The 21,629-nt window shown below is 52.0% G+C and overlaps 1 protein-coding gene and 1 long non-coding RNA gene across 3 annotated transcripts; both read left to right on the top strand.

Annotated features, from left to right (window-relative positions):
* Positions 1 to 1,316: 1,316 nt before the first annotated feature.
* LOC116580962 lies at positions 1,317 to 20,117 on the top strand. 2 transcript variants are annotated; one of them, XR_004281840.1, is made up of 3 exons: positions 1,317 to 1,511; positions 4,165 to 5,202; positions 20,041 to 20,117. It is a non-coding gene; the product is annotated as an uncharacterized LOC116580962 (long non-coding RNA). The 2 variants fall into 2 exon arrangements; XR_004281841.1 differs by lacking the exon at positions 1,317 to 1,511 and adding an exon at positions 2,292 to 2,332.
* C20H16orf54 (chromosome 20 C16orf54 homolog) lies at positions 11,971 to 13,922 on the top strand. The gene is made up of 2 exons (XM_032327879.1): positions 11,971 to 12,502; positions 12,944 to 13,922. The coding sequence occupies exon 2, from the start codon at positions 12,944 to 12,946 to the stop codon at positions 13,634 to 13,636; it is 693 nt and encodes a 230-aa protein (XP_032183770.1). The 5' UTR covers positions 11,971 to 12,502; the 3' UTR covers positions 13,637 to 13,922.
* Positions 20,118 to 21,629: the final 1,512 nt, after the last annotated feature.

The following is a 21,629-nucleotide window of genomic DNA, read 5'->3' as shown; positions in this document are numbered from 1 at the left end:
CCTGCTTCCCCCCCCTCTCTCTGCGTCTCTCTGCCTGCCTCTCTGCCTGCTTGTGATCTTTCTCTCTGTCAAATAAATAAATAAAATCTTTAAAAAAAAAAAAAAAAGTAAGAGTGGCTAGTGGCAGGGCGTCTGGGTGGCTCAGCCCGTTGAGCCGGGACTCTCGGTTCCGCTCACAGGTGATCTCCCGCAGTGCGCTGAGCCCACCTCAGGCTCCCCCGGCCCCAGTCTGCTTGTCCGTCTCCTTCCCCTCAGTCCTAGGCTGGCTGGGTCTTTCAAGAAAATAAACTATATATGTGTGTGTATATATATATGTATGTGTATATATATATATATATATTTTTTTTAAAGGTTTAATGCTTTTATTTATTTGTTTTAGAGGGAGAGCACACGCAGGGGGAGCCCCAGGGGGAGCGGAGAAGAGGACCCCCCGCTGAGCCCGGAGCCCCATGCCGGGATCGATCCCAGGGTGCAGGGATCATGACCTGAGCCCGAGGCAGACGCTTAACGGACTGAGCTACTAGCCAGGCGCCCCAATTAAAAAAAAAAAAAAAAAATTTTTTTTTCAATAAAAAAGTAAACGTGGAGACCGGAGCTCGGCAGGGGTGGTGGGTGGCACCAGTGCAGGTGGCGCCCACAGCGGCAGCCGCGGGCGCTCTCACCCCCCCAACCCCAGCGACCCCCCCCCCCCCCCCCCCCCCCCCCCCCCCCCCCCTCCTGCTGGGCGCCCGGGAACTACTTCCTCTCCCAGACAAAGCGGCTTAAGTGCTGGTGCAAATTCAGACCCAGGGGCAGGCGACGGAGGGCTGCAGTGGGGGCGGGGGCGGGGGTGAGAATCCGCCCCTCACCCAGATCACGGGTTTTCCAAAATGTATTTCCAAGCGGTGGCAGCTCTGTTTCCCGCTGGGGAAGCCGATTCTTGGCGGCCTCGCTGGCTCCATCGGAACCAAGGGCTTTACGACAACAGCAAAACGAACGTTTCTTTCTGCGTTCATCCTTCACGGTCCCAGTGAGGAAACTAAGGTCGCGAGAGACGTGACCCCGCCACGTCGCAGAGGAGAGTCCCTGCTGTCCCCAGGGCCCCACGTGCGACAATGACCCGCAATCTGCTTCTGCCACTCCTGCTGCCTCTGTTCTCCGCCTTCTGCCCTCCTAGCATCTTCGGCCCGCGAGACGTTCAGCCCTACCATCACCCCTCCGCCTGCACCCACCGTCCGCCTGCACCCACCGTCCCCCTGCACCCCCCACCAAGCCTTCAGCCGCAGCTGTCCCCTCCCCAGCCCCCCCCCCCCCCAAACAATTCCTTTCCTCGGCCTCCGGCTGTGCTTCCTGCGGCCCCAGCCCGGCTCTGATTACCCTGCGCCGCAATCTATCTGTTTACCCGGAACCCTGCCTGGCGCCCACTCCGAGGTGGGGACCGTGTCTTCCCCACCTCTGAGTTCCCCGCTCCTACTCCCCACCTGGCACCGAGCAGGCGCCCCAGTAATGACGGTCAGACGCCCTGGCTGCTGGTGAGAACTCTGTTAAATGCCCCTCCTTGGTCTTTTCCTGTCTGTCTCTCTTTCTGGCAGAGTCCTATTTGAGTTTTCTTCTTATGTCTGAATCTTAGGGTGAAATTCTGTATTTGGCAGATTCCTGGACATAAAGATAGACTTTCGGGTTGAGGTCCTCCATCCAACACTCATGAGCTGGGTGAATGCAACGCAGTCACTTTGTCAGGTGTCTGGGTAGCTCCGCCGGTTAGGTGTCTGCCTTCGCTCCGGTAGTGATCCTGGAATCCGGGGATGGAGTCTGGCATCCACGGGGCGTCTGCTTCTCCCTCTGACCCCCCCTCTCACGCCCCCCTCACTGTCTCTCTCTCAAATAAATAAATAAAATATTTTTAAAAAATTATTTATTTACTTGACAGAGACAGATAGCCAGAGAGGGAACACAGCAGGGGAAGTGAGAGAGGGAGAAGCAGGCCCCGCACTGAGCAAGAAGCCGGATGATGCCACGTGGGGCTCATTCAGGGATTCCGGGATCCTGACCTGAGCCCAAGGCAGGCGCTGCACCTGCTGAGCCACCCAGGTGTCCCGTGGCCTTTACTTTTTATATCTCTTTCAGATAAAGTTGATGAGGGCAGCAGCCCTTGTCTTTCTTATCTGTAGGTAGCTTTATTTTATGGTTTAGCTTCGTCAGATCCCGGAGATTTTAATCAAGTGCATCACGAGACTTGAAGAAAGACTTTTTTTTTTAATTTATTTTTTTAGTCATCACTACATCCTATACGGGGCTTGAACTCATGATCCCGAAATCAAGAATCGAATGCTCTTCTGACTGAGACAGGTAGGTGCCCCTCAAAGAAAGAATTTTCTGCAAGTTGATTTGTACATCTCCAATTAAAGTCACTTGGGGATCTGGTTTTAATTTCCTTTTATTGAGCTATGATGACATGGTCATTCTTTTTGTAATCTCTGTGTATGCATTTTGTTTTTTGTTTTTAAGACATTTTTAGGGGCTCCTGGGTGGCTCAGTGGGTTAACGTTTGCTTTGGCTCAGGTCATGATCTCAGATCTCAGGGTCCTGGGATGGACCCGTGCATCCAGCTCTCTGCTGAGCAGGGGCCTGGGTCCCCTCTCTGCCTGCTGCTCTGCCTACTTGTGCTCTCTCTCTCTCTCTGTCAAACAAATAAATAAAATCTTAAAAATTTTTTTTATTTTTATTTTTAAGGGGTCTCTGGGTGGCTCAGTTGGTTGAATGTCCAACTCGGTTTCAGCTCAGTTCACGATCTCACGGTTATGGATTGAGCGCTAAGTCCGGCTCCACGAGGGGCATGGAGCCTGCTTGGTTTCCCTCTGTGCCTTTCCCTCTGCCCCTGCTTTGCTCTCCCTTTCTCTTTTAAAAAAGTAAAATAATAATAATAATTTTTTTTAAAAACCCAATGAATATTTTTTAAAATTTTATTTTTAAATACTGTCTACATCCAGTGAGGGGTTCGAACTTACAACCCTGAGATCAAGTCAAGCCAGCCAGGAGCTACGAACCTCTGTGTTTTTGCCTTCAGCCTCCATTCCTCTTACTGAATGGCTTGATCAATTGCCAACTCTTTGTGTTTTCCTTTGTTTCCTATATTTGTTTAACTCCTCACCAAGAATAATCACCCTCCAGAACATATAACAATGTAACAATATCAAATATTGATACAAGGATATCAGTGGGAATGAGGTGAGGTCATTCCACCAGGATGTGATCATTCTTGCTGTGTCAGGAAGAATTCATCTGACAATATGAACGGATCTCATTTCCCCCATAAATCGCATGAAGCTTGGTCTTCTGCTCGAGCCCTTGATGTGTTCTGCAAACGCATGAAATCGGGCAGTGCAGTGTGCCCCGGACGGGCTGGGACGGGCTCGCCCCCTCCGAAGCCTGGTGCCTAGGGCGAGTTATTTTACTTCTCTCTGCTTCTGTTTTCTCATCTGAAAAAACAAACACAGACAAAAAAGACCCATGATAATCTTGCAGGGTTGCTGTGGTTCTGAAATAGTTTATGTAGGTAAAGCTCCAGAACACTGCCTGGTGCAAGCAGAATGCCGAGGAAGAGTGCTTGTTTCTCTCTCTGTCCTCTGCAGATGAGAAAATTGTAAAATTCTTAATTATTCCGCACACGTGTCTGCCTGCCTGCCTTTCTTTTTTCTTCCTTCCTTCCTTTTTCTTTTCTTTCTCTTTATTTTTACCGCTCGTGATTTAGTTATAAACCGAAATCGTATATTGCTAGCCTTCCATTCATACACTTTAATCTTGTTCTTTTCTTTCCCTGATTCGATACTTCAATACACTGCAGGCAGACTAGAGCCCCAAAGCCCCCTGCTACTCTGCCTGAGACCAGACTCACTGATTTTACTGCATCCCAACTCGGGTCCTTTCCCATCAAAGTGATGAGAAGTCACGTCTCTGCTACCATCATCGCATTTTCCTGTCTACTCAGCTGATAGAAGAATAAAGGCCGGGGCGCCTGGGTGGCTCAGTTGGTTGAGTGTCTGCCTTCAGCTCAGGTCATGATCTCAGGGTCGTGGGATCGAGCCCCACATCAGGCTCCCGCTCAGCGGGGAGTCTGTTTCTCCCCTTCCCACTCCTGCTCATGTGCTCATGCTCTCTCTTTCTCATGTTCTCTCTCTCAAAAAGAAGAAGAAGAAGAAAAAGAAAAGGCAAAATGGTCAAGGCCAAGATAGCTTGAACTGAACATCATCAAAAGCATTTACTAAGCATGCGGGGGAAATGGAAATGAAGGGTCGTGCTCTGTGAGGTCGTCTTCCCTAGTGAGGGCCAAACCCAATCAAACCTGTCTTTGGAAGGCCATGAATCACCATAGCCTGACATACAAGGATTCGTTCAAGCACAGCTGAGGGGACAAGGATCCCGGCCGGCCAGAATGGCAGAGTGAAAGGAGAGAAGCCGGCTGAGGTCTGGTTCTACCCCTTTCCCTGGGCAAATTACTTAAAAGTCTCAGAATCTCAGTGTCCTTGTTAGAGAAGGAAGGATTAGAACCACCGCCGGGGTTATTTGAGAGGATGAAATGAGACATACAGGGGTGCCTGGGGGCTGTGACTTCGAGAGCTATCTCGGGGCTGTGACTTCGAGCCTCACACTGCGTGCAGAGATTACTTGAAAAGAAAAGTTCTTAGTAAATTACTAGGCATGTAGAAGGGTCACAGGCCAGGAGCAGGGACACTGGAGGAGTGGAGACACTGAAACAAAGTAGGAGAACGAGCCCAGGGGACAGAGTGGTTCACAGTGTCCTTCACCGTGGGAAGGAAGCATCTGGGCAGACCCGGCTCACAGGGACAGGAGGAACCAGTAAGAATCCCCAGGCAAGCCATGAACAGAGCCACGAACGAGCATGGTGTTCGTGATTGCTAATCCATCATTTTGGGGTGGGGATAAGGAGCCAAAGGGGCCAGCCCCAGTCTCGGAGGCTGAAAGTGAACCAGGAAGAGAGCCGGAGCTCCCGCCTGAAGGCATCCCCTTTCGGCACAAGAGAGAGAGAAAGCGGATCTGCTGACGGCGAGAGTTGAGGCTTTGCCCCTAAGGCAAAGCTCCTTAGGGAAGCTGTGAGAGGTCCGGAAGAGCTCCCGGACGGAAGGGAAAGAAGGAGCGTCACCGCCCAGATCCACGTGACATCGCGGCTGAGGGGACCAGCTGGAGTTAGGGGTACGACCTGCGGTGAGTTGTGTGATTGTGTCCCATGGGGCTCACCAACCCCGCAACAGGACCAAAGGAAAGTGGTTGTATGGGTCCACGGCAGAAGATTTATGAAGAAGGTGGTGGGGAGGACAAGGCTGGCACGTGCCCGAGACAGGGCGGTTGGAGCAATACACAGAGTCAACGGCGCGGGGGAAGCGGACCGAGATAAGAGGGTCTCCAGGACGTGCGCTCCGAGAACGGGGTATCAGTCAGGTGCACCAGCGGTGGGTGCGGGGACGTGGAGACTCAGAGCCTGGGGAACCTGCTGGTCCCTGCAGAGCAACCCTGAGTGGTAACGAGATTTAAGGTCGGTCTCTGATGCGAAGGGACCGATCCTTCATGGTCTTTCAGAGATGGGAAGCGGTGCTGGGTCGAGATGGAAAGGCACAGAACGGCCGAACGCCTGCTTTCCAAGGTGCCTTATACAAACTATCTGCTGTTACCCCCTCATAGCCCCTCGGGTTGGGAATTTTTGAAAAATGGAAACCAAATAGATGGTCTCATAGCTGTTGAGCCAGGAATCTCAGATTTAATCCGGGGCTGACTGGTTCCAAGATCCAGATTTCCCCAAAGAGGTGGCCTTTGAGACCTTTGTAAATCATTTTTATCATTTTCTAAAAGATTTTATTTATTTATTTGAGAGGGAGAAGGAGAGAGAGACCATGAACAGGGGGAGGAGCAGAGGGAGAGGGAGAAGCAGGCTCACCACTGAGCGGGGAGCCCAATACGGGGCTCGATCCCAGGACCCAGAGATCACGACCTGAGCCGAAGGCAGATGCTTAACCGACTGAGCCACCCAGGTGCCCTCTCAAAGGTTTTGAAGGAGGAAGATGATAAGTTCAGAAATGTCTTTTTTAAAATGACCCTGGAGGGGGGTCCCTGGGTGGCTCAGTGGGTTAAAGCCTCTGCCTTCGGCTCAGGTCATGATCCCAGGGTCCTGGGATCGAGTCCCGCATCGGGCTCTCTGCTCAGCAGGGAACCTGCTTCCCCCTCACTCTCTGTCTGCCTCTCTGCCTACTTGTGATCTCTGTCAAGTAAATAAATAAAATCTTTAAAAAATATATAAAAAATAAAAGATGACCCTGGAAAAGATTAGGTTGAGGGAGAAACTGAGTAAGGGAAACCGCATCAGAAGGCTGTTGAGACAGACAGGTCACTGACACTAAGGGGTGGCTGTGGGGGCGGAGAGGAGTGTCACATTTGCAGGGTATCTTAGGTATAAAATCGCACGGACCAGTTGATGCTGTTGAAGGGGGTGAGGAAGAGGAAAGATTTCAGGATAATGCAAACATTATCACAGGGCTGACCCTGATCACTCCGACAGCTATAAAGGAGACTAAACTCAGAGGGAGGAGATGGTAGATTTTTAAAGGCTTTATATTATGAAATATTACACAACCATAGAAAGGTAAAAAAAAAATAAAAAAGAGGAAACATGCTGTATAATAATAATGAAGGCATTTTTTACTTACTACCTTTGAGTTACCTGTGGACTCTAGCTGGAAGTTCTATTCTAGAACAGAGTTCACAGGTGTAAGATTACGTAAATGAGCACTTTTTGGTCTCCAGTCACAGATATACCACCCACACAAAGGGAAATGTATTATAAGGACCCGAGAACCCAAGGACAGGAGTGAAGCTGGGCGTCGGGGAGGAACTAGAACCAGGGACTCCTGGCGTCAGAAATGGTCTCTCCATTGCTCTGTCTGCAGGCGGGTGCCTCCACTTCTCTGGTCCATGTGATGGGAGTGGGGTCACAGAGAGTTCCTCACTTTTACATCTAACAGGTGCAATCACCCTGGCAGTCATTCCCTCTCAGCCCTGAAGTTCCAAGGGAGAGAACTGCCTGGTCCAGCGGGCAGGAAGTGTTGGCCCAGTAACTCACGGCTAGGAGCCGGGTGACATGGTAGGAACCACTCAGAAAAGGTGCTTCCCCCCATGGTCCCGCTCCTGGGAGAACCCAGCAAGTGCCCACGACAGGGCAGAAGTGGCTGGACTCCCCCGAGGACAGAGGACAGCAGCGGTTCTGAACCTGGGCTGCATGTTGGAATCACCCAGAAAGCCCTAAGAAGACTGCCTGGGCCCCACCTCCTGGGAGGCTCTGATGGTCTCCATGTGGGGTGTGGCTACATCGTCAAACGTTTATTCTCCTCCCTCTCTCTTTTTTTAAAAAAAGATATTGTTCATTTTTGCGAGAGAGAGAGAGAGAGAGTGCACAAGCAGGGGGAGAGGGACAAGCAGACTCCCCGCTGAGCAGGGCACAGGATCCCAGGACCCTGGGATCATGACCCCCTCCGAAGGCAGACCCTTAACTGGCTGAGCCACCCAGAGCCCCTACAGCATTGAGCTTTTTTTTTTTTTTAAAAAAAAAAGACCTTCCCAGGTGCTTCTGCTGTGCCCCAAGCTTGTGAGGTTCTGCCTGCGCTGTGCTCCCCAGATCACCTGGAGCCTCTTACTGGCCAGGTTCCGGGCGGAGCCCTAGATCCCCAAGCCAAGGCACTCCCAGGAGATGCTGCCCTCCCCTGCCCTCGGATGGCTCCGGGCCGTGAGGTTCAAGTGCAGCGCAGCCCAACAGAGCTCTGGGTGGCGGGGGAACATTCTTCAGCCGCGCCGCAGGGTCCGGGGGCCAGCACTGGCTGCACACGCCCACTGAGTACCTGAAATGCAACTAGTGAGACGGAAGGACTGGAGTCCTTTACTTGAATTAAACTGAATTTGAAGAACCGCACGTGGCTGATGACCACTGCACAGGACAGAGCAGGTGTCCTGGGTCTCAGCTGCGGGGGGAGGGCACATCCGAATGGCTTGTGACCTTTCCTCACCAACCTCAGTGCCACTGCCCCTGCGGCTGTTTTACCCTCCCCAGCTGAGGCCCTGAAACGGTGGAAGAGATCCGTGGGGGGGTGGGGGGAGGGGACAGAGGGATGGAGACTGCGCGCCGGAGACGCCGGAGAAGGCCCACGGGCGACTCTGAAGCAAGTCCTTACTCCTCCCACGAGAGCCGTGCTGCCGGAGAGCCGTGCTGGAGAGCCGTGCCGGAGAGCGGTGCAGTTACAAACCTCCCCAAACCTAGTGACCTGAGGCAGTGACTCTGATTTTTCTTCTTTTTTTTTTTCAGATTTTATTTATCTATTTGACAGACAGAGATCGCTAGTAGGCAGAGAGGCAGGCAGAGAGAGGAGGAAGCAGGCTCCCTGCTGAGCAGAGAGCCCGATGCGGGGCTCGATCCCAGGACCCTGAGATCATGACCTGAGCCGAAGGCAGAGGCTTTAACCCACTGAGCCACCCAGGCGCCCCCATACTGATTTTTCTTATAAATCTGTTTTTTTTTTTTCTTTTTAAGATTTTATTTACTTATTTGAGAGAATGATTGAGAGAGAGAGCATGAGCCAAGGGAGCAGCAGGCAGAGGGAGAGGGAGAAGAGGCTCCCCGCAGCACAAGAAGCCTGATGCGGGGCTCGATCCCAGCACCCTGAGATCAGGACCGGAGTCGAAGGCAGACGCTGAACCCACCCAGCCACGGAGGTGCCCCAATAACTCTGTTTTCAAGAGGGCTCAGTGTTGGAAAGCTTGTCTCTGTTGCACTTGACGCGGTGTGGAAGCTGGGGGAGAGTCATCTGAGGAGTGGCTCACTTACGGTGGCTGATGCTGGCTGTCATTTGGGACTGCAGCGGGGACTTGGACCAGGGCACCTGCATGCATCTTGCTTGGGCTTCCTCACACATGGCGACTGGGGTTCCAAGAGGGAGCATTGAGATACATAGCTGATAGATGACAAATGATCCATCGATACACAGACAGCGAGTCCAAGCCATGTGGGAGCTCTGCCCCTTTTAAAAATTATTTTTATTTTTATTTTTTAAAATATATATATTTTAAAGATTTTATTTATTTTCAGCGTAGGCTTGGGATGTGCTGACTTCCATTCATTAGAAGTCAGTCACTAAGGCCAGCCTCTGGTCAAGAGACCGGGAGTGGGGAGTGGGGAGGGCACGGGGCAGTGGGGGAGGGGGGAGGCAGGACAAGACCCCGCCCTGTGATAAAAGGAATGTCAAGGAATTTGCAGACATGTTTTAAAACCACCACATAGGGGCAGCTTGGTGGCTTAGTAGGTTAAAGCCTCTGCCTTTGGCTCAGTTCGTGGTCTCAGGGTCCTGCATCGGGCTCTCTGCTCAGCAGGGAACCTGCTTCCTCCTCTCTCTCTGCCTGCCTCTCTGCCTGCTTGTGATCTCTCTCTGTGTCAAAATAAATAAATAAATTTTTTTTAAAAAGTTTTAAAACCACCACATACACTTAAGAGGGAAGAGCCCCTTGGACAGAATTCTGCACACGGCAGCCCACAAGCCCGCCACCTAGTCTAGGAGAATTAAGTTTTCTCTCGCTGGTTCCAGGTACAATCAGGTTGCCCCCTGAACATCTACCCCCAGGAGCACCCCATCATCAACTCCAAAGACACCCCCCACCAAGGCTTGTTTAATAGACTTCTGACCCAGAGATTTCTCTATCGCCCACACTCCTTGAGTAACTTCCTGATTTCTGGTTTCAGAAACTCTTGAGCAGTGGAGTGGGAGGGGCCTGAGGGTCAGGACATCTGGGGTTCGGATCCCTGCCATGCAGAAGGTTGTGGAAAAAAAAAAAATTGCAGGCTGGGGAACCTGGCTGGCTTAGTCAATGGAGCATGTGACTCTTTCAGGGTTGTGAGTTCGAGCCCCACGTTGGGTGTAAAGATTACTTAAAAATAAAAAATCTTTTTTTTTTTAAATAAAATCTTAAAAAAAAAAAAGAATGCAGGCTTATTCGGGAATGAGGCGATCGCAAGCCATAGTTTCCTTCTCTATGTTTCAATTTTCTATATTATTATTTTTTATTATTTAGCGTATTTATTGTAGTAAAATACATACAACATAAATTTTACCATTTTAATGATTTTTTTTAAAAGATCTTATTTGTTTATTTGACACAGAGAAAGATCACAAGTAGGCAGAGAGAGAGGAGGAAGCAGGCTCCCCACCAAGCAGAAAGCCTGATGCGGGGCCTGATCCCAGGACCCTGAAATCATGACCTGAGCCGAAGGGAGAGGCTTAACCCACGGAGCCACCCAGGCGCCCCCATTTTAATGATTTTTAAGTGTACAGGTCAGTACACGGCTGTGCGACCATCACCACCATCCATCCTGAGAATGTTTCGTCTTGTCAAACCGAGATTCTGTACCCACTAACAACAGCCCCCGTCCCCGGAGCCTCCGACAACCGCCATTCTACTTGCTTTGTCCTCGTGACTGTGCTTGCTCTGCAGAACTTGTACTAGTGGAATTCTGTGGTATTTGTCCTTCTGTGACAGGCTTATTTCACTTAGCATAGTTTTCCTTTCTTTCTCCTTCTTCTTCTTCTTTTTTTTTACGATTTTATTTGTTAGAGAGCGTGAGCGAGCACGAGCTCATGAGAGAATCAGGTTCCCCGCTGAGCAAGGAGCCCAATGTGGGACTCGATCCCAGGCCCCTGGGATCACGAACTGAGCTGAAGGCAGACGCTTAACCAACTGCGCCACCCAGGTGCCCCCAGCATATGGTTTTCAAGGTTCACCCATGTTGTAGCAGGTGTCAGACTGTCCTTCCTTTTTAGGGCTGAATAATAGTCCGCTGTGTCCATGCATAGGTGGGTATGCATACGGCCTTCTGTTTATCCTCCGTTGATGGACATTTTAGTTTTTCCCACCTGTTGGCTGCTGGGAATAACACGGCTAATCAACAGTGGTGTGCAAATACCTGTTTGACTCTGTGCTTTCAGTTCTTCTGGATATACATAGAAATATCATTGCTGGATCACCGGGTAATTCTATTTTTAATTTTTGAAGGAACTAGTTAAAAAATGTTAAGCATTTTTTTTTAAGTGATAGAATTAAAACATACAGCGGCATCTGGATGACTCAGTCAGTTAAGCATCTGACTCTTGATCTCAACTCAGGTCATGATCAGGGTCATGAGATCAAACCCCAAGTCAGCCTGCATGAGGAGCATGGAGCCTGCTTGGGATTCTGTCTGTCTTTCTCTGCACCCGCCCCGCCCCACCCCCGCCTGCCCCTCCTGTGCGCAAGCCTGCAGGACGCAGCAAGGGGAGCCCGGCTGCCCTTGTGACCATCTGGTAAGACGCTTACGTTTCAGTGGACATTCATATTACATATTGTTTAGCCTTTCTTATTCGATGGCTGTTATTTTGCAAAAGAAAATATGAACCCTGAGTAAGAGTTGCGTTGTGTTTGGTTGCTTGCTGGACTAGGAATTTAGAGCTGTGCTTCTCCGGTCCCCAACACCTACATGGGCTGTGCGACCTTGGGCACGACACGGCCCTTCTGTGGGGCCTGCTCGTCATCTGTCTGCCATCGAGTCAAACTAGACCATCTCTGAAAGGACCCAAGTGGCTGAGGACTCTCCCTCACGCCCGCCCCCAGGCTCCTCTGACCCCTGACCCCAGGAGAAAGGACCAGGGTGGCAAATGTCCAGAGCCTTGGAGATAGGCCTCAGCCCGACCGTGCATTCTTCCCAGAGGCCTTACTCCGCTCCTACCCACGCCTCACTTCACAGATGTCTTCCGGCCAAAACGGAGACCACAAGGCCAGAAGACAAGGAGATGTCTGTTCATGAGAAGGATGGGGAAGGCTGGAGGGGGTGTGGGCTGGGCGGCGGGAGCAGGTTTGGCGGGGTCCTATGGGCAGGCAGGGGACAGGGCACCCCCGTACGGGGGGAAGCCAGGAGCCTCGGGGCTCTGCAAACCGACCTCCTTCTCTGTCTCTGGGTGAACGTTCTGGGGCCTGGGGCCTGACTATGGGGTGAGCCGGAGTTCAGTACAACCAACCACTGCCCCGGTTCGGGCCCCACCTCTCTCCAGGAAGCGCCTCTCCACCACACTGACCACATCCCCCCAGGTCGCCTAGGAAACCCCACTGGGCCTGGAGGAGTTGGGGCACCGTCGCCCGGCAACAGGTGGTGCCCTCCCTTCCGCCCTCATGTGGGGCCGCTGCCCGGCACCCTCCTGCACAGGGAGGAGAGCTCCGAACAGAGAGCCGGGAGCCCTGGGGCTGCGCCGGCGTGAGGCCCCTGTAGGTGTGGGGCCCGGCGGGCAGAGGCAAGCAAGGGAGACGGAGTCGGTGGGGACAGCCACAGGTGCGGTGGGGACGCCCGACGCCTAGCACGACAGCAAGCGAAGCGGAGCCTGGAGAGAGCAAGACCTGCTTCGCGGGGAGAGTCGTGAGGCCCGGGAACGTCCAGGCCAGCCCACGGCGGGTGGGTGCTCACACAGGGCGGGAGCCGGCGGGGGGCGGGGGACTCTCGTTTCCTCACCCACGACTTCCTCTGAGGCTCCAGCAAGACCTAGGGCGCAGGGGTGGGGGGGGTGCTAGGGCCCTTAGAGTTTTGTCTGAGGCACCCCGGGGTCGTAGAGGGAACCAGGGCTTCTGGAAGCGAGCTGGGTGGGGAGCCTGAGCAGGAGTGTTGGGCTCCCGGCCACAGAGGTGCCCTGGCTCTCCAGGCTTCTGTCTCTCTCTTGCCCTTTTGGGTCCCCTTGGTTCCTCTATCCGCCTGGGTCTGCTTTCCAGGCCAGATACCGAGCCCCTTGGGCCTCTGCCTCTGTCCTCACTGTGGTCCGGACACTCGCTGCCTCTCGCGCCCTCTAGGCCGCGCCCACCCGGTCTCGATGCCTTACTCTCCCCACCCTTGTCTCTCCAGATGCCTTCCACTCCAGAGCAGCCCTTTGGGCACACGGGGGGCCTCCCTGTGCCCGAGATGGGCTCGTGGCCCCCGCTGCCGTGCGGACCCTGCATCCCCACCATGCTGGCGCTGGCCTCCCTGGCCGCGCTCTTCCTCCTGAGCACAGCCGTGTTGGCAGAACGCCTGTTCCGCCGCTCCCAGCACGCAGACCCCAGCCACCACGCGCCCACCCTGGTCTGGCGCCCCGGAGGAGAACTGTGGATCGAGCCCAGGGGCACCCCCCGAGAGCGTTCGGAGGACTGGTACGGCTCTGCGGTCCCCCTGCTGATGGACCGGGCCCCAGACCCTCCCACCCCGGGGGGCACCTTGGAGGCCCGGGCAACAGCCCCGCCTGCCCCCTCTGCCCCCCCCACCCCGCTAGCCCCCCTCTCCCCTCCCAGCTCCTTGGGCCCCCACACCCCACCCAGGGCCCCAGTCCGCAGCACCTTCTGGGGACCCCAGGCCTTGGACGAGAGGCCCTGCGCCCCAGGCTTGGTGAGCTGGGCTGAGCCGGAACACAGGCCAGAGACCACCGTGCACTTGGGGAGCCCCCAGGCCCAGAGGCAGCAACTAGGAAGCCCTGATCTTGAGTGGGGCCCCCAGCCTCGGGTCACCCTGGAGCAGATCTCCGCTTTCTGGAGGCGCGAAAGTCGGACCAGTGTGGGGTTCTGAATCCCCACGGCCTGGGGGATTGGCCTCCCAAAGACCCCTGAGGAAGGCCCTATCTCAGGGAGTCTCTCTGAGGCCTTAAAGACCTGAAGCTCCAGCTCAGGAACCCAAGGTGATACCTGGGGCCCCAGGAAGAATGCCCCTCAACGCGCTGCCGGCCTTTTACATCTGGATTTCAATTCCCTGGATCTGCCCCCATCCCCCACCACAGGCTCCGTGTGGACAGACCTGGTGCTTGAGGGGAAGCTCAGAAGTGCTCCCTTTGGCTGCCTGGGGCTGCAGCCTGCCGCAAGCAGCACAGAGAACTGGGGGTGGGGCCCACTCTGGGCCAGAAGCCACCGAAATCATGTTGCAGATTCAGAGCTCAAGGTACCAAAGAGGCAGAAAATAGCATCATCACGAGGCTTCCACCTTCCTTCCTTGTGCACCTAAGATGCCAGGATCGAGTGCAGGATCCCATGGATGCCAAAGAACAGGCTGAGTGTGGGTGACGAGGGTCTGTCCCGCCAGCAGGGGAGGACAGGAAGCCAGCCTCCTGGAGCCACAGATCACGCCTCCAGAAAAACACACACACAGAGGTCAAGACCAGGCAAAGGAACATCTAATTACAGCTCAGCTGTGGCTTTGACCCCCAACTTGCAACAGGGACTTGGTCAGCCAACTGGAGAGGCCCCTTCCTGGCCTACAGCTGGGACTTCGCATCAATGGCAATCAGCGGCAGCCCTCCGACTCTGACCCCTCCGGGGTGAGAGAGGCCAGTGGAAAGGAACCCTGCCCGAGGCCAGAGCGGCTCCTAGTATGTGGCTACTAGCTACCCTCCCTTACAGCTCGCTGAATCAGTCCTGAGAGACAGATCTGCCCCCAGGCAGGCTTATTTAAAAGGCTCCACCCTGGAGAAATGGAGCCCAGAGATGTCCTTGGCCGGAAAGTTGTCTCTCTGGGCTGACCTCCTCTCTGGGATCGGAGCCAGGAGCTGGAGAGAGGGAAGGACTTTCCATTCCCAGGGGGTCCGACTTCCCCAGCTTCAGGCATGGACGGTTGGGATTTTTGTCCAATCGCTTTACCACCTGTCCTATTATTTACTTTATGTTTTTCTTTAAGATGACTTACTATTTGCTTAATAAACTTATTTTGAAAGGAACCTTTTTGGTATCACTTCTGCAAATGGAAAACCAGTATCACTTGACATAAATAGAAGGTCCAACAGGAGAAGAAATAACAAGGTAAACAAAGATATTACAAGGTAAACAAAGATACTACTTAGACCTTGTTCCCTCTGCGCTGGAAGCATTCATTGACTCAAAGATCCGTTCTTTGTTAAAAGAAAAGGGAACCAAAGGCTCAGCAAGGGTTAGGAAAGTGTTAGCCATTCTGTACCATCCCGCAGCCTCCCCCACCCCCGCCCCCAAGTACTGAAACGGACTGAGAGTCGTGCAAGGGACCAAGGGACAGAGCTATCCTGTGCTACTTAATGGCCAGGAAACCGCCCCCCACCCCCCACCCCCGCTCCCGGGTCACACCCTGGAAATGCTGCTGGACAGGGGCCAAGAGTCCGCTCTTCCTTCCGGCTCAGGAGAGCCTCAGAGCACTTGGGCCGGGCCCCCCCTCATCACCCTGGATGCTTGAAGGAAGGAAGTGGAAGGAACACTCCGAGCCAGGCCCTGGGGCCGGAGGAGTCAGACCGAGCCCCGCTCTCCAAGAGTTCAGTCCCTCCAGTGGCAGGGGTGGGGGTTGAACGGGGTGACCTGAGACAGGGACCCAGAACTGATCCAAGCTAGGGCTCAGGGCTCCCGCCCCATCTCCGTCCCTCAGGAGCTGGATAACGGTGTCACTTCTCACGGTCACCGGCCGCTGACGGGACCGGTTTGCGGGGACTCTGCCCAAGGAGTCCCGCAGGGAAACACACAGACATGCGGTGCTCACCCCGCTCGCCATCTGGCTTGGCCACCCACGCACTCCGAGACCTCAGGAAAGTGGTGGTTATGTTACTGGGACTCACGCTCTTTCTTGGCCCAGGAAACTTGAAAGTTGAGCGAGATGCCCCATGCGGACTTTTCTAGCTTGACCTCTAAGCAAACAGTGACATGTAGGACGGGTGTGCACGTGCATGGATGAACGTGACCTTCCCGCCACCGCCGCGCCCCCTCTGCTGTCCCCAGAGTCACGTTTATGTTCCCAGACCCAGACCAGGGGCCACCCGTTCCCGGAGCCCAAGGAAAGGGGAATGGACTGCCAGGCTGGTGGATTCACAGGGTGTTAGTTTTACCCTTTATCCTTCCTCTTTGTCTTAAACCTCTGCCTCTCGTTTTTAACCGCCTCGTGTTACTTTCTCACATTGAGTCCGTTTTAAAATTCTTCCTATAACTGCTGTCTGGAGTCCTAGGGTGCTTACTTTCAATCATGACAGATGGTTTCCTCTTAAGTTTCTAATTTGGGGCTGTGAACTCAGAGTCCGCAGGGCCTTATCAGTGGGAAGCCACGTGACTAGGTTTGAGGGTGTCTTTCTAGAAAGGTTCCGGGTATGCTCCCCTCAAGGATGCTTCAAGGATATTCCCAACCCTGGACCGTGTTATTTGTTCACTCTATCTGGCTTTCCATGACCCTGCAGATGGTGTCAACTTGAAACCCAAATCTGAGCCAGGGCAAGCCTTTGGCTTGCCGGGAAAGATTTTCTATTGCCATCAGATCTCGGTGAAGCCGGCAAGGTTCTTCTGTGCCCTCTGAGCTGATGGAAATATTTTTTATTTAATTAAATTAATTAATTTATTTGATAGAGAGAGAGACACACAGCGAGAGAGGGAACACAAGCAAGGGGAGTGGGAGAGGGAGAAGCAGGCTTCCCGCAGAGCAGGGAACCGAACACGGGGCTCGATCCTAGGACCCTGGGATCATGACCTGAGCCGAAGGCAGACACTTAAGACTGAGCCACCCAGGCTCCCTGATGGAAAGCTTTTTTTCCCAGTTTACTCTTTCACTGAGGGTGTCCCCCTCTAAGGAGGGAGGAATTTCATATTAGGGTCCCTGTTTTCAATGGCCCAGGAGAGACCTCATCTCCAATCTCTAGGTGAGGGTAGAACCCAAGCCCCTGTGTTGCCAAGATCTACAGCCTCAAAGCTCTGGTTTTTTAATTTCCTCTTTGTGTGTGTGTGGGGGGATCCCCTTCCTTTCTCGAAACCCAGCTGTGCGTTCTGAAGGATGTTTACTTGATTTTTTGCCGAATTTCTACATGTTTCCTGGTGGAGATGAGCCAGTCAGTTTACACCATTCACAACATCACAAGACCCAAACTATTCCCTCTATTAACAAGTTCAAATCTCTTCCACCTTAAAACAACCAGCCAACCAACAACCAATTCTCCGTAGTTCACCACACGTGACCTTCTACTGCCTTCACGGCCAAACTTCTGGAAAGAGCCTACATTTTCTCCTCTCCCCTTATGCGCTCACCACAATCATGAACGATGTTATTAATTAATTAATTAATTAATTATTTAACAGAGAGAGAACGAGAGAGAGAAAGCACAGCAGGGGGAGCAGCAGAGGGAGAAGCAGGCTCCCCGCTTAGCAAGGAGCCTGATGTAGGGCTCAACGCAGGACTCTGGGATCAGGACCTGAGCCGAAGGCAGACGCCCAATGGACTGAGCCACGCAGGCATCCCTGACCTGCACAGTTTAAAGAACACTGTATAGCCTCCTGGGTGGGCAGCATTAGACGTTTGGGTTCTTTCCTTTTCTTTTTTTAAAGATTTTATTTATTTATTTATTTGACAGACACAGATCACAAGTAGGCAGAGAGGCAGGCAGAGAGAGAGGGAGGAAGCAGGCTCCCCGCTGAGCAGAGAGCCCGACTTGGGGCTCGATCCCAGGACCCTGAGACTATGACTTGAGCCAAAGACAGAGGCTTTAACCCACTGAGCCGCCCAGGCGCCCCGTTTTCGTTCTTTTCTTGACCCATGCTCTTCACTTGACTTCTGTGACTCCACACACTCCTGATTTCCCTTTCCACCGCCGGCCATCCTCTCGGACTTGTCTGTTCTCTGCCTTCTTCACTGGTCCGTCCTGGACGGCTTTTGCTCTCTGCGGCCACACTTCTCCTGAGCAATCTCACTGAGACCTGCTGTCTGAGACCTGACAATCCCTAAGTCTCCACCGCTACCGGCTGGCAGATATGGTCCTCCCATGCATACGCTCTGCTCTGCTGTTATTCCAAAGGAATAGCAAGAATGGGAGAGAAGGGCGCCTGGGTGGCTCAGCTGGTTAAGCAACTGCCTTCGGCTCAGGTCATGATCCCAGGGTCCTGGGATTGAGCCTTGCATTGGGCTCCCTGCTTAGTGGGGAGCCTGCTTCTCCCTCTCTCGCTGCCTACTTGTCATCTCTCTGTCAAATAAGTAAAATCTCTTAAAAAAAAAAAAAAAAAAGAACTGTGCCTACCTACCAGTGATTAAAAAAAAAAAAAAAAAGAATGGGAGAGAAACAGGGTGACTACGAGAAGACGATCTCAGAACCGTTCCACAGCTACCCCTGGGGACGGGGTCAGCATTCCTCCCCAGGATAAAACCAGAAAAAAAGAAAAGACAAGGGTCATGAATTCACATGGGTAAAGAGGCCAAGCAGGAGGCAGATGGCCAAGGGGACCAGGGGACAGAGTTGGGAAGGATCACACGCCTGTCTGTAGGGACAACAGCCACTCAGCTCTATGAATCGTGTTTGTCCCGATTTTCCAACAGAAGCTGGAAATCTGGGTTTTTAGGTAAAATGAACCAAAACGTCGGCTGCTTTATATATATGTGTGTGTATGCTAATAAAAGCCAAATGAAGGCAGTCTGTGGGTCATGTGTGGTTCATGAACTGTCAGTTGAAGCTCTTTTTTTTTTTTCTTTTTTACATAGGCTGCATGCATGGAGCCCAGCACGGGGTTTGACCTCACGACCTAAAGATCAAGACCTGAGCTGAGATCAAGAGTTGGATGTTCAGGACTCTTGGGAGGCTCAGTCATTAAGCATCTGCCTTTGGTTCAGGTCATGATGTCAGGGTCCTGGGATCGAGCCCTGCATCGGGCTCCCTGCTCAGCAGGAAGCCTGCTTCTCCCTTTCCCTCTGCTGCTCCCCCTGCTTGTGCTCTCTCTCTGGCAAATAAATAAATAAAATCTTCAGAAAAATATTTTTGAAAATTATATAGTGGTGATATTTCACCACTCTATAAAAATACTAAAACCCACTGAACTGAATGAACACCTCAACAGGGTGAATTTTATGGTATCAAATTACATCTCAATTTTCTGTGACTACATCGAGAAGAGGGGATTCGATATATTATTTAAAGTTATAATGATAATCAATAGAAAGACTACCAATAAAAGGAAACTGAACACAGGCGCCCGGCTGGCTCAGTCAGTAGAGCGTGGGACCCTGGCTCTCAGGGTCATGAGCTCAAGCCCCACACTGGGTGCAGATTAGTGACTCAAATATAGAGATAAAATTAAAATTTAGAAAACAATAAAACTAATAAAAATAAAGAAAAGAAAAAGTGAGCATAAGCTAAATTCTCTGTCCTTCATGTACAGAGTCGATAGAGCTTTCAAAGCTATAAATCATCATCTTTACAATTCAAGAGAGGCCCCAGAAGAATTCGAAACAACTTCTTAAGAGTGAGTCTCTCCCGGGAATAGCAGTGAATAGAGATTTTTACTTCTTCATTTTATAACCTGATAACTAAATTAATTAACATATGAAAAATAAAGGCGAAGATAAATTAACTGTCAGAAAAGATGTATGAAGCTTTTTTTGGTTCTATCTTAATTATTCTATGCAGAGCATTGCTGAATTGTTGCCACGGAACAGGTCACGGAAACAGCTCTCCTGCACCTTCTCCAGCTTCCCCGGTGTACTTTTCATCCATTGGAATTAGATTGGACTTAAAAAAACGCAAGGCTTGGGGCGCTTGGGTGGCTCAGTGGGTTAAAGCCTCTGCCTTTGGCTCAGGTCATGATCCCAGAGTCCTGGGATGGAGTCCCGCATCGGGCTCTGCTCAGCAGGGAGCCTGCTTCCTCCTCTCTCTCTGCCTGCCTCTCTGCCTACTTGTGATCTCTGTCTGTCAAATAAATAAATAAAATCTTAAAAAAAAAAAATGCAAGGCTTACTTTAGCCCCTGAAGTCACTCGTCTATTTGGGTAGTTAGTTTACCTACTGGGGCACCTGGGTGGCTCAGTGGGTTAAAGCCTCTGCCTTAGGCTCAGGTCATGATCGCAGGGTCCTGGGATCGAGCCCCACATCGGGCTCCCTACTCAGCTGTGAGCCTGCTTCCTCCTCCCTCTCTCTGCCTGCCTCTCTGCCTACTGGTGATCTCTGTCAAATAAATAAGTAAAACCTTAAAAAAAAAAAGATTTTATTTACTTATTTGACAGAGAGAGAGAGAGATCACAAGTAGGCAGAGAGGCAGGCAGAGAGAGGGGGATACAGGCTCCCCACCGGGCAGAGAGCTCCAGGAGGAGGGCTAGATGAGGGGCTCGACCAGGCGCTCAAATGAGGGGTTCAACGAGGGGCTCGATCCCAGGACCCTGAGATCATGACCTGAGCCGAAGACAGAGGCTTAACCCTCTGAGCCACCCAGAAGCCCCTAGTTTACCAAAAATATAAAACTGTGTATGGACAATCCTTTATGTAAAATGCTGTGAAACTTCAGTGAAATCCCCTTCTGGCTCATAACATTCCAAGAAAACGAAACAAATCATGGAAAAAGAAACGATGAACTATGCTTGGTTCTTGGGGAGATTACAGCGAAGGCGCTATTATTGTTGTTTTGTAATGCGGGAAGAATTATTTTTTTATCCAGGCTCTAATAAATCAGCATCGTCCTTCACATATTGATATATTAGCCCAATAGAAATGCTTTCCTTTGGCTAAAGAACAACCAAATATCAAGAAGCAAAGGGCTTGGGGCGCCTGCATGGCTCAGTCGGTTTAGCATCTGCTTTCAGTTCAGGTCATGATCTCAGGGTCCTGGGATGGAGCCCCGCGTTGGGTTCTCTGCTCAGTGGGGAATCCACCTCTCTCTCCCCCCTACTATGCTCTCTCTGCCTCAAATAAATAAATAAAATCTTAAAAAAAAAAAAAAAAAAAGCAAGGGGCTCGTGGGAGCACTCTTCACTGGTACTGTCTCAGGCTTTGGAGTCTCTGTGCTGAATTGCTGGGAGAGAGGAAAGAGGTTCCCCAGCAACCCACCAACCCAGAGATCTGTCTCCCCCGATCGATTTCCAGGAGGGCTGTAGGAAGATTGCAGGGATCTGAAGAGCCCTCCCTACCCGAAATGCAGAAAGCCCTCATCCCCCTGCTTCAGTCCCATTAATACAAGTGAGCAGTTGAAGACCTTATTCACAGCCTCGTGGTGACATTTCCTTTGGTACTTTGTAGTTTGGTCTTACAAGCTGCAGCACTTAGGGCCGCAGCAAGCAGGTCTTAAAATGTTACTGAGTAACTGCCAAAAAGATCTATTATTCAGGAAGTGATTGGAACAAAGTACAGAGGTACTGAAATATTTATGGAATTTTACCTACCATATTGTCTTGAAGGGCTAGCAATAAATTAATACATGTGTCCACACCACATAATACCACAGTGGGTTTTTTTTTTTTAAAGATCCAAAGCTGAATTGCTTTCAGATACCAAGAATGCCTTGCCGTCCTTAAATGCTTTCCGTTTTTAACTGGGATCGGCAGGCTCCGACTCAGCGCCCACGGCGTTCACGGACTCCGTCAAGCTGGTTTGACCTCTTGCCTTCCCCGACGCTCTGGATCGGGTGCCCCCGCCGGGGTGGGTGGCAGGAGGGCGGGGAAGAGGGACGACTAGACGGCAGGGGTGGGCAGGCGGGTACCTGGAGGTCGGTGCCTGACTCTGAGCCCGGGCATCTCCGGAGCACACGGGGCCTTAAAAAGTCAGAGAGACCCGGAGCAGCTGCATGGGGACCTGCTGAGGCGATGCAGCTGGAAAGGCGGTGGAAGAA

This window comes from Mustela erminea, chromosome 20 (genome assembly GCF_009829155.1).
Source record: "Mustela erminea isolate mMusErm1 chromosome 20, mMusErm1.Pri, whole genome shotgun sequence".
Taxonomy (NCBI): Eukaryota; Metazoa; Chordata; class Mammalia; order Carnivora; family Mustelidae; genus Mustela; species Mustela erminea.
Note: the sequence above shows the minus strand (reverse complement) of the source record. Positions and strands in the feature narration are given on the sequence as shown.